Source organism: Colobus angolensis, unplaced genomic scaffold, assembly GCF_000951035.1.
Source record: "Colobus angolensis palliatus isolate OR3802 unplaced genomic scaffold, Cang.pa_1.0 Scaffold10, whole genome shotgun sequence".
Lineage (NCBI taxonomy): Eukaryota > Metazoa > Chordata > Mammalia > Primates > Cercopithecidae > Colobus > Colobus angolensis.
In genome coordinates this window covers 4,501,395-4,514,254 of record NW_012110919.1, presented here as the reverse complement: position 1 = coordinate 4,514,254, position 12,860 = coordinate 4,501,395, and the positions used below count along the sequence as shown (strand labels likewise).

General features: G+C 39.2%; 1 protein-coding gene across 6 annotated transcripts in view; it reads right to left on the bottom strand.

Annotated features, from left to right (window-relative positions):
• Positions 1-7,036: 7,036 nt before the first annotated feature.
• Positions 7,037-12,860, bottom strand: part of NUDT4 (nudix (nucleoside diphosphate linked moiety X)-type motif 4) — a 25,587-nt gene continuing 19,763 nt past the window's right edge. For 4 of the 6 annotated variants that reach the window (XM_011933783.1, XM_011933791.1, XM_011933798.1 and 1 more), the window contains 2 exons: positions 10,985-11,069; positions 7,037-10,667 (listed from right to left, as the gene is read on the bottom strand). In XM_011933783.1, the coding sequence (XP_011789173.1) occupies positions 10,465-10,667; positions 10,985-11,069 (288 nt within the window). In that variant the 3' untranslated portion in view covers positions 7,037-10,464. Of the gene's footprint in view, positions 10,668-10,984; positions 11,073-12,860 lie in introns of all 6 variants that reach the window. The other 2 variants (XM_011933777.1, XM_011933785.1) reach the window with 1 other exon arrangement.

Genomic DNA, 12,860 nt, shown 5'->3' with positions numbered 1-12,860 from the left:
TTTTTGTTATTCTACTTTGCCTTTGTACAGTTTATTTTACTGTGTTTATTTCATTTTCCCAATGTGACAATCGTATTTTAAAATTAAAACTATGGAACATTCTGTCTTGGTCTTCACCATCTGACAAATTGAATGGCAAGGGGTGGATTAAGATAGTACTGAATGGAGTATTTATAAACTGGCCCTGAGCATGCATAAAGCATCAGTATCTGACCTGTTTTTAACCTCCTAGGAATTTGAAATAAATGTGTTTGTGTTGTCTGATTAGACGATCATTGGTGTCTTGCCACAATGTTTAAAAATTACTGTACAGGAAAGTCACAGCAAAGATAGCAGTTGTGACTGACATGTAGGACTTTCACAGTTGTGCCACATTTTTGCCTAAAATTTGGGTTATGACGTTTTTCTTGGTTCTTGTCTGAAAATTTCATCTGTAACCTTTCATGTGTGTGATTAAGAAACACTGATCTGATAATCATTTGGGATTTGCTGAGGCATTTGTGAGTCTTCCTTATAAACCTGATGAGCAGATCTCAAGCATCCAGCTTGCGTGTCATCAGAAAGGTTTATTCCTTTGAGAGTAGCAAGTCCTCAATTAATGATTCTTGCTTTCATCCCTCTAGTATTTGCTATGGGAGCTCCTTTTATTCTTTAATTTGGATTTCAGTAATTGTTCTTCTTTATTGACAGAATTCCTCCCTTCACAAAACTGTTCTTTCCCACTTCTCTCCATATCTAATTCCTGATTCTTGTAATTTTTAAGTCATAAATGTAGCCAGTCATAAATACATAAATGTGTTAACCTTTGGGTTGGAACCTTGTCTCTTGCAGTTTAAGGTAATGGATATTGTAGCCCATCTGAATTTTCTTCACTCTTTTTCTCGTAATTCTGGAGTTTCTTCAGATTGTGGTGTATTTTATTGTGCTCCTATGTAAGATGAAGAATTAACTATTAAAATTACATTTTCAACATACAAAAGTTTTTGATGACTGGTAACTGGTATCCTTCCAAATAAGTGCATTGCTTGGTAACAAATGTTAGCTTAATGCAGACTAAAATTGTTAACAACCCTAATATTGTAAAATTTGAAATAATAACAGCAGTCGTCATAACAGTTCTTGGGTTGTTTAAAGGGTGCATTTGACTATAGCTAAGGAAACAGAATCTCACTTTAAAAATGAACCACACAAAACTTCAAGAAACGAAATAGAGATCAACATTTACTGCCTGTAGTATCGCTCATGGTTATAGCTAGTATCACGTAGTGATTTACAAACCATGAAATTCCAGATTTAAATCTGTTGCACTACAAAAATATGGCTAAATGATGTCTGCTAAATTTGTGAGTTACAGAAGTACAGAAATAAGTCATTTTCATTTCAAATGCCGTGAATTTCTAATTTCATGGTATCACATTTTTTTCCTTTGCAGTTTTGGTAAGAATCCCCCATTGCTTTGATAAGACTTTCTTTCTCAACCAGTGGGATGAAACAACTGCCAGTATGTTCACTGAGCCGCCTTAGGACTTAAGGGGCTCTGGGAGAGGCCAAGGCAGCAGTTGAAAACTGCAGCTTCACCTGGCCTTTGGGCCTGTTTTCCCTGGCCCACACAGTGTGGCTGGTTAAAACATTCTGAATTTGATGCTGACATTTTTAAAAATTGGGAGATTTACATGAAAATGCAGGATTCTGGTAACTTTCGAATGAGCTGAAGATCTGGCAACAGTAAACCTGACCCACCTTCGTGCATGGGACTTAACTGAGAGGATCTGAGTAGCAAACACCGTAAGAGCATGTCATGTCTTCTTACCAGCTACTCTCCAGTTGGCTAGAGTCTCCTCCAAGCACACCTGCTAGTCCTTCCCCTTTGTAAGCCTTTGACTTTGTAATCCCTGGGCTAAAGGAAACATTATTCAACAAAAGTGCTTCATGTTTGCCTACTAGTTGTTGGGGATCATTAGGTGGTGAGTTAATGGCATGGAGCTTTCCTTTGGGACCTTTTACTCTAATAGGGAAGGGGGACAGACAGATAGTTGTAACTCTGTCATGGAAAAGGGAAGTGACTTGGACAGACTTGGATTCAGGCCAGAGGAATATCTCCAGGCAGAGGGAACAGCAGCATCTGCAAAGTTCTGGGAGAGAAGAAAATAATCTGAACATTAATAAGCGGCTTCCTGAAAATCGACTGCCCGGGGCAGGCACAGTGGCTCACGCCTGTGATCCCCAGCACTTTAGGAGGCCGAGGCAGAAGGATCACTTGAGTCCAGGAGTTTGTGACCAGCCTGGGTAACATAGTGGGACCCAGTCTCTATTTAAAATTGCCTGTTAAGAGGCTTTTCTAAAATCTTGAGGTGTTGATAGGAGCTTTATGTTTTTTGACTTTTTTGATTTGTTGTGGTCTACTTTGCTGTGATTTGCTTGTGCTCTAGTTACCCTTAGTCCTCTCAAAGGCTGTCTAGCAAGATATTAGGTCTAAAGTAAAGTCATCTCTTGGTATTTGTCTGGAACTGGTTCTAGGACTTCCCTTGGATATCCAAATCCACAGATGCTCAAGTCTCTGGAATAAAATGATGCAGTATTTGCATACAGTCTACACAAATCCTCCCGCATACTTTAATATTTAGGTTACTTATAATACCTATTATAATGTAAGTGCTATGTAAATAGTTACACTATTGTTTAAGGAGTAATGACAAAAATACACATGTTGACTACAGACAATGTTTTTTGGAATATTTTCTATCTGGTTGTTTGAATCTATGGAAGTGGACCCATGGATATGGAGGGCCGACTGTATATAGAACCTTACTCTACACCAAGAATGTACTTGTAAAACAATTTCAAAGCAGCACTTACAAATAAGATTAAATACAAACCAGTAGATAAAAGCGACAGGTGCTATGGTGGTTTTGTGGAGAATGGGGAAGGAAATCTATCCTACAAGACATTATAAACACAGTGATCTAAGTGGAGCTAAATGGGATTATGGAAATGATAGGAATAGGCTTTATTTTTCTGTTAAATGATTCAGGAACCTTTTTTTGGCTGCTCTAGCCACTTTTTTTTTTTTTTTTGAGACAGTCTCGCTCTGTAGTTTAGGCTGGAGTACAGTGGCACAATCTCGGCTCACTGCAGCCTCTGCCTCCTGCATTCAAGCGATTCTCCTGCCTCAGCCTCCCGAGTAGCTGGGACTACAGACACCTGCCACCACGCCCGGCCAATTTTTTGTATTTTTTAGTAGAGATGGGGTTTCACCATGTTGGGCCAGGATGGTCTCCATCTCCTGACATCATGATCTGCCCGCCTCGGCCTCCCAAAGTGCTGAGATTACAGGCGTGAGCTACTGCACCCGGCCCTGCCACATCTTTTTTGTTAGTTGCAGTAGCAATACCACCTTATCTAGAAAAGCTGGCCAAAAAAAGAAAATACTGTAATAGGGTACCTAAATTATTGCTTTATGTAAGAAAAATGTAATATTCGAATAAGTACTTTTGGGCTGGGATGATATTTCATTTAGCTACTTGGTATGCCATCCATCTTAGGGAATTATATGAAGGTTTATATTTTAAATAACATAAAAAGCAAAACATGCTGAATGTAATAATTTGAGAGAAGTGTAAATAATAAAAATCTGTAATCTACCACCTGGACTGGTAATATGTTGTTTGTTTTCTTAACTATACACTCACCACTGCACTAGTCTCCATTTTATCATGGAAATTAGGTCTATTCCAAGAGTTGGCTTTATGGTACTAACTGGGTAACTTGCCATTAGCTGCCATGCTGGGAGCTGGACTAAAATTTTCCTGTTAAGTGTGGAACCGAATATTAAGAGTTCGGGTCTCCCCAGCCCTCTCCCAGTTTCATCTTTGTCACCCTTGAGCTGATCTCATTTCATGTATCTTGTATGGCCCTGTTGGGTGGCACTCCTAAGTGTATGAACATAGACTTGATACCAAGCTGTGCCTCTACTACTGAATTGATCACATGATTTTTTTCAGTTTCTTGTGGATTGTAGAAACATACTAACTGCCTGAATTTTTAAAGTTCCTTGTAGCAGAGCATTTTATAGTGATCATTAAGGAACTTTTTCTTTCTGCCGATCACCTTATCTATGGGGACAGAATGTTTTAGCAATTAGAAAAGATTTAACCCCATGTTACCAACTAGTAATAGCATATTTCCTTTTTTTTTTAAGACTCCTGATCCATCTCACCGTATGACTGCTTTTGACATAGTTCCATGATGTATTAGTAAATATCGATAGTGCTTAAGTTTTATTATAACCTAGTAAGTTTACAAAGTCTTCTGGATTAAGGTCAGGAGTAGATACCAGATCTGGCAAAAGCAGCTTAGATGTGATAGGGTTGGTTGCACTAGATTGAACTTGGCCCTGTTTCCCTTAGGTTTTTAGCAGAATGCATTAGGACTGAGCAACCAAGTAGGGCCAAGTTCTTGTAATTCATGTTGTTTTCTTCTAAAACAGTAAATATTTTGGCCTTTGTGGGCCATAGGTCTGTCTCAACTACTGAATTCTGCCATTGTAGTGAGAAAGCACCCATAGACGATTTGTAAACAAATGGGCATAGTGTGTGTTTTTTTTTCTAAACCACCTAAAACATTAAAAAAAAATTTTAACTTGAAGGCCATACAAACAGGCAGTGGGGTGGGGTTTGGCCTGTAGGTTGTAGTTCTCTGCCCTGCTCTTCTGGCACCGATTACTCACTGCTCATGTCTATTTCCCAAAACATTTTTTAAACCATACAGGCCTTTAAAAACAAAATCTAAAATCTGTACAACCGCATTTTAAGTGACTAAGCTTTTTCAGTGTATGCAAATGCGTGCATAAAACAGGTAGTTCTGTCTAGTGTTCTGCCTTTTTCAATCACTATTGAAAGGATTCTCCTTGTGGCAGCACATAGCTCTTTGGTAACCACGAAGTATCCATTAAATAGATTGCCATGACTTAATGCCATTTGAATATTAAATTGGTACCAGTTTCATAAGTCCCACAACACACATATCTGACCATAGTTTGGTTGTGCCACTTGTGCATTTGTTGACTAGATTCCCAGAAGTGGAACTGTTGGGTGAAAGGGTATGTATGCAGCTGTGATAAATACTACTCAGTAGCTCTCCGACAGGGTGTATCAGTTTCCACACTCAGATCCTTTCCCGAATGTCATTTCTAATGACTATAATATCTAATGACTATAGTATTCCACTATATGGAAATTAACCATTACAATCCCTTTGCTGCTGAGCATTTTATTTTCATGGCTTTCCACTCTGGTGCCTTGTCTTGGTATGTTAAGTCTTTGCCCACATTCCTGTAGATAAGTTGAATTCCTAGTATATTTACTTGGTCAATAGGCATGTTTTCTTAAGGTTGATAAATAATGATGGCCAAATGAAAGTATTTTACTAAAGGAATGAATTTGAGTAAAAGCCGAGAAACGCAGAAAAATTTACTTTCATTGTCTGATACTGATTAGCATCAGGAGAGTGGCAGTCTACATACTGGGAGATGTTTGTCAAATGTTACAAAAATGCATTAATAATAATCAGGTATCATAATTTGTTGAAATCATATCAAGGTGGAAGAATTAAAGAATAGTTCCCTGGCTAAAAGACATTGAACCTTTTGAGTGTTTAGGTCTTTGCTATAATGTCTTGCTAAAATAGGCCTTAATGGCCCTCTCATCTTACTGCTCGAATTTAGCCAGTGGCACCAGTCAGGAAGGTATTAAAGTAGCACCAGAGATAAGATTACTTTTCATCCTGACTTTTGTCCTACAGCTCCATAAAATGTTACGCATTTCGTGGAAGAAATCACATCTACAAATAAAACTGTATTGCTTTTGAAGATGATACAAGCCTACATATAAAAAGCTGTAAAACCTTGAAAAATACTAAAGGATGTAAGGCCGGGCGCGGTGGCTCAAGCCTGTAATCCCAGCACTTTGGGAGGCCGAGGTGGGCGGATCACAAGGTCAGGAGATCGAGACCATCCTGGCTAACACGGTGAAACCCCGTCTCTACTAAAAAATACAAAAAATTAGCCGGGCGTGGTGGTGGGCGCCTGTAGTCCCAGCTACTCGAGGGGCTGAGGCAGGAGAATGGCGTGAACCCGGGAGGCGGAGCTTGCAGTGAGCTGAGATCTGGCCACTGCACTCCAGCTTGGGCGACAGAGCGAGACTCCGTCTCAAAAAAAAAAAAAAAAAAAAATATATATATATATATAAGGATGTAAAAGCCGGGCATGGTGGCTCATGCCCATAATCCCAGCAGTTTGGGAGGCTGAGGCAGGCAGATCACAAGGTCAGGAGTTTGAGACCATCCTGGCCAAGGTGAAACGCCGTCTCTACTAAAAATACAAAAAAATTAGCCCGGCGTGGTGGCAAGCACCTGTAATCCCAGCTACTAGGGAGGCTGAGGCAGGAGAATCGCTTGAACCCGGGAGGTGTAGGTTGCAGTGACAGCCTGGGCGACAGTGCGAGACTGTCTCAAAAAAACAAAACCACACCAAGGTAAATCACTTATCTCTACCCCACTAGAATATAAACTCTTTGAGATCAGAAACTTGTTTTTTGCTCTTATCACAAATACTAGGCATAAAGATGCTTGTTATCGAACAGCAAATGCTTTCAAAGACCTGTAGGCCAGATGAGGTGGCTCATGTCAATTATCCTAGCACTTTTGAGAGGGCTGAGGCTGGAGGACTGCTTAAGCCTGGGAGTTTGAGACCAGCCTGGGCAACACAGCCAGACCCCATCTCTACCAAAAAAAAAAGTAGAGTCCTGTAGAGAATTCTTACCCTCCAAAGTGAAGACAACATTGCAAAGGGCCAAGTTTCTCATCCCCTCCAACTATTAAAACCCTAATAAAAAATAAATGACACTTGAACAAGACTTTTACATGAAGATTCTACAGTTGGTCTTGGATAGCAGTTTTAAGAAATGTAATGCCAGTGGGGGTAGGGGAGTGCCTTAGCCACTTATGCTTTTAAATGGAACTGCAATAATAAAAGTGATAGTAGTGCAGAAAGTATCTGTAATGTATTAGAATTCTAGAGTGAGTCAAGAGCTCATATTCATTAAAATAATGACACAACTCCATGGGGGTGGGGAGAACAGCAATAAAGCAACCACATACTCTACTATTAGACTGGCAACATTAAAATGGAGAATACCCATCAGGAGAATACTGATATCTTAGTGGTAAGCAGTTCCTTTTAACCCAGTAATTCCACTAGTAAGGATCATACAAATGTACCACTAGGAAGAGATAATGTATATGATCATCAATGGGAGAACAGTAAAGGTGTTACTGTGGAATTCCCGACAGGCTTCCACTTGGAGGGGGAATGTTTGACCACAGTTTAAACAACCCATGGTGAGCATATAATGCACTATGCCCTGAAAGGTATACGTTTCCACTGGGTATTTATACATTTCAAAGTTAAAAGCATGCACCTTACCCAAAGTTTCAGAAAGCTGGTTTGCAAATCTGAGTTCATGTGTGTGTGTGTTTTGTTTTTTGTTTTTTTTTTAAAAGGCCATGATCATTTTTTCCATTTTTATTTGATGTTTCCAAATATAAAAAAGTCAAGATTCTTACACCAATTATGTCAAATGAGACCATGCAAAGCAATTCAGTGTGTACAACAATCATTTTTCCCCTTCAGTTCTGCTGCTTTATACAACAGTGTGATTGACAGAAAATTGGATGACATGTGCTTGGTTGGAAAATGTCATCCATTTACAAAATAACAACATCATGCAGGACAGTTCCTACTTTGTCTGCAAGTCAATTCACAAAAAACTACTTATTTTCTGTTTTTTATTTGGGAGGCACATGGAACTGAAAAATTTAACTGCCCAATTTTATTCAACTACCCCATCAAAAAGAAATCACAAATGACAGTCCCAACACTGCAAATGTTGGAGGGTTGAGATAGTAGACACTATTTGTTATACTCAGTAGAGTTAACTATATATAACAGAAATAAATCTCCCTAGGGCCTTTCCTCTAATTTTGCTAGACTGGGTTCCAGGAGAATCGTGAAGAACCCCTCATGTAAAATTTGAAGTGTGAAAACGTATTGTTGCATTATGCAGATTTTTGCTAGTTGCATAGACTAAAGACAGTTGGTTTACTAAATGGCACTGAAAATCCTTAGCAAGTGTCACTATTCAGTCCAAATGTTTCTGACCAAAGAAAATTATACAACAATATTTATAGGCTAACTTTAAAGAGATGGTTGACATTAATACTGTACATATTTTACATGTCAAATACATAGTCCAAGAGTTTATAAAACAAGTTCATGCATTATTACCTTATTACCTCTAAGAATATCATGTACAAGATAGGCACTCCCCTACCCCCCAGTACTTATGACAGCATTTCAGGTGGAAGCAGTCTTATATACAAAAACAATCCAGTTTCTCTGCTATATTAAGTATATAATTTAAGGAAATTTCGGAGATTACTGACCAAAAAAATCTTTGAAGATAGAAAGCATCAATTTGTGGGATTTAAAATGTTTCCTTTATAAAAGAACACCCAGAATATGTAACCTCTGTACAAAGAAAAAATATAAAAATTCTGGATGATCATGTTTGATCACACTACATACTTTAGAATGAAATGCTGCTGGTTAAAAGTTTTTCTGCTTTACTCATTCCTTTGACAGCATTAATTTGTGAACATTTATATTTAGTTCAGCTGTATTTATGGCACGAGATCTCATTTTCAAAATGGCACTAATTTTCCTTAAGTGTAACAGCACTCTATTTTTAGCAGTAATTTTATTTTTAAAGGTTACTTTGTAGAACAAATGTTTTAACTATACTTTCTTCTACGCTATACTCCCCAGTTACAATATTTACAAAGGGCTGAAGTCTATATAAAAAAAGATCTTTGGCTGGGCGTGGTGGCTCATGCCTGCAATCCCAGCACTTTGGGAGGTCAAGGTGGGCGCATCACGAGGTTAGGAGTTTGAGACCAGCCTGACCAACATGAAGAAACCCCATCTCTACTAAAAATACAAAATTAGCTGGGCCTGGTGGGAGGTGCCTGTAATTCCAGCTACTCGAGAGGCTGAGGCAGGAGAATCGCTTGAACCCGGGAGGCAGAGGTTGCAGTGAGTCGAGATCATGCCATTGCACTCCAGCCTGGGCAACAAAGGGAGTCTCAAAAAAAAAAAAAAAAAAAAATCTTTTACTTTCCCCCATCCCTCATTTTAGTCAAACTTCTCCCACCTCATTTCTGCCCTGGTTGGGGAAGTGCAAGAGTTTAAGATAAGGTATCTACTATGTGTTTTAGATGGGATTCTGGATTTTAAATGAGTATAAAGTAAAAGATTTAATTCTTAGTTCAGGTATGTTCCAGTGCCTCGAAAGTTAGTTATATGACAAACAGTACCTGTTGACAACCTAGAAAAGATGAGACATTCTAAGGTGCCCTAACAATCTTCAGTCTCTAACAGCTGAACAGGAAGGCCATTTCACTCAACTGTGATGCAATCATCACTGACTAGCATTTAGAGTTAGATTTCAAGACTCCACTCCTGTGGGGGGCCACTAGATTAAATAACTGAATACATTTTAAGAGCAATGTACATTGAGGGAAACACGGTTCTAAGGTATTATGCGTAGAAAGAGTATCGATAATGGGAACTGGCAACTGAGCATGCTGAACCAAATTCCATGAATACAGTTTTCATGTCTTTACTACATGCATTTTGCTAATATTTCCCTAAAATATTCACCAACTCTATAGAGTTACACTTTGTGTTAAGGTACTATTGAGTTATAAGGGAAATAGGCATATCAGGTAGCTAGTGACATAATACCAATTGTGAAAATTCAGACAAATGAGTCAACAAATCCCCAAAAATGGCAAATTAAGCCCCGTGACATACAGATTAAGTGGCTCATACAGAAATAGCCCAAATCTGGAAATTTTGAATTAAAATTGTAATCCTGTAAAACAAGTTTTGCGGTGCATGGATTTCTTTAATACCAATAATATTTTTCATTCCCACCACAGATGGATTTGCTAAATATGCTAATGCTGCGAATGAGAAAACAATTTTGGGGGAAGTATACTCACAAGTAATCTGATGACAAAATAAATCATAGACTGATGTCAAATGGACAAAAAATTGAAAATATGCTGTGAGAAATAGATAACCAAAATAATATAGGGGTTTGTGGGGTGTGGCACAGTTAAGGCATCTAAACAAAAATTCCACATGGCTTTGGCTTATTAAAATATTTTACACTTTTTTTTTTTAAAAAAAGATTTGAAAGCATCTGAAAAACATGCAAATTGTTTGAAAACCTTGCGTGGCAAATTCAGACAGTTTGCAAGCGTCATTCAGATGTTTGATGAGGAAAACAAAGAAGCCTCTCCCCATGAGACTGCACATGGTGGGAGAGGCCTACCCAGTTCTCTCTATCTTATACTAGATGGCAACCCAGAGGTCTGTGCAGCAGTTACAAACAAGGCATTATTATCTGGAAGGGAAGGGACCGTAGAATTTCCGTTGGCTGGGGAACAACCCAGCTTTAGCTTTTCCAGATACTCTGCATGTACAGGTTTATGACACTGGAGAACTTTGATAGCATCTTCTACTTTGAACCACTCTCTCTTCCTTCCTAGAGAAAAGAATGACATTGGTTACAAGACAGTCTATTTTAAAAAGTAAACCATGTAAGTAATGTCCACTTACTCCCTGACAAATGACTGGGACAACAACATGTTGGGGAAGAACTAAGATGAATGTGCATCTCTACATTTCAGTTACCTTCCCTGCTCTAAATGAAGTGACCAGAAATTAAGATGGAAACTGGACACAGAAATATAGCATGTGACTTAAGAGTATTCAGATAACAAAAGGGAACTTACTTATATTAACAGAATCTTCCCAACCTTCTGTTAGAATAGAGTATTCAGATATCAAAAGGGAACTTACCAATATTAACAGAATCTTCCCAATCTTCTAATATTTCAGTGACTGTTAGAACATAAACATATGTTCTATGCTTTCGGTCTTGGTTCTGCTTGAATATAAAAAGCAAATGCATTTTAATCTACAGGAGCTAGCCACTGACACATTTTCCAAGGGAAAAAATTAGTCTGCCTTACTGCTGATTAGTATAGCATATTTCCCAGCACAAACAAATATATTCAGTTGTACAGTCCAGCACGAAAGTGATTCTATATAAGACAAAACATTTAAAAGTTAAAAAGATAGAAGACTAGAACTAGAGTGTCATCACTACTGGTGGTGAAATTGGCTCTCCATACTACTATTTTTGTAGAAGTCTGAAGATGTTGCCCAGGCTGCTCCACTCCTGCCCTCAAGGGAACCTCCTGCTTTGGCCTTCCCAAAAACTGAGCTTACGGGTATGAGGACCCAGCCTCCAGTACTAAACTTTTAACACTGATTTCTGTATATCTGATGTGATTTTCTTTTTTTTGTTTTGAGATAGGGAGTCTCACTCTGTCGCCCAGGCTGGAGTGCAGTGGCGCGATCTCAGCTCACCATAATCTCTGCCTCCTGGGTTCAAGTGATTCTCCTGCCTTAGCTTCCTGAGTAGCTGGGATTACAGGTGTGCACCACCACGCCTGGCTAATTTTTGTATTTTTAGTAGAGATGGGGTTTCACCATGTTAGTAAGGCTGGTCTCAGACCCTGACCTCATGATCTGCCTGCCTTGGCCTGCCAAAGTGCTGGGATTACAGGTGTGAGCCACTGTGCCCAGCCGATCTGATGTTATTTTCATAAAGAAAATCTTAAGAGTTGAATGGAATCTTATTAAAATAATAGACCTGCATTCCCAGAGTTTTTATCCTATCCCCTCTTCCCTGGGGCTAATCATGACAACCTTTCAATGCCATGGAAAACTGCTTCCTTTAGGACCTTTGTAAGAGCAAACAGCACCAGTTCCTTTAAGCACTCCTCCTATAGGCCTGTCAAGGTACACATAAACAACAGTCCATGGCCTGGCGCGGTAGCTCACGTCTGTAATCCCAGTACTTTGGGAGGTCAAGGCGGGCGGATCACTTGAGGTGACGGAGGTCGAGCCCAGCCTGTCCAACATGGTGAAACCCCGTCTCTACTAAAGAAACAAAAATATTAGCTGGGCGTGGTGGCGCATGCCTGTAATCCCAGCTACTCGGGAGGCTGAAGTGGAAGGATCTCTTGAGCCCAGGAGGCGGACGTGGCAATGAGCCCAGATCATGCCACTGCACTCCAGCCTGGATGACAGAATGATACCCCATCTCAAAAAAAAAAAAAACCATAAATAAATAAAACAGGCACCCACTTGTTTCTAGGTTAAAAATTAAACAAGTTGGCCTTCCTTCATCCTGATTAAAGTTAGCCTTCTTTGCCATAGTCCACAACTTTAGATACTTGTCCTGATTTTGGCCACAAACAACCTGAATAATCTACTCAAAACAGTGGGTTTTTATAGTTGGGAAGGATTATATTTTTATATCTGAGAAGGAATAAAAACAATAAATTAGAGGCAACTGTCACTTAACACATCATGATTTTTAAGCATCAGTTGTTTTATTTCTATGTCTGACAAATCAATACATTTATTATGCTACATTCACAAATTCATTAAAATCACTGGGATAAATGGGCAGGGCAATCCAATTTTCCCTTATACTTTCTAAGGGGAAAGGTATTTTTTGATTGACATGTCCTGGTAAACAGTATTTGTAAAGCACTTAATACTGTTACCGCCGGGCACGGTGGCTCAAGCCTGTAATCCCAGCACTTTGGGAGGCCGAGACGGGCGGATCACGAGGTCAGGAGATCGAGACCATCCTGGCTAA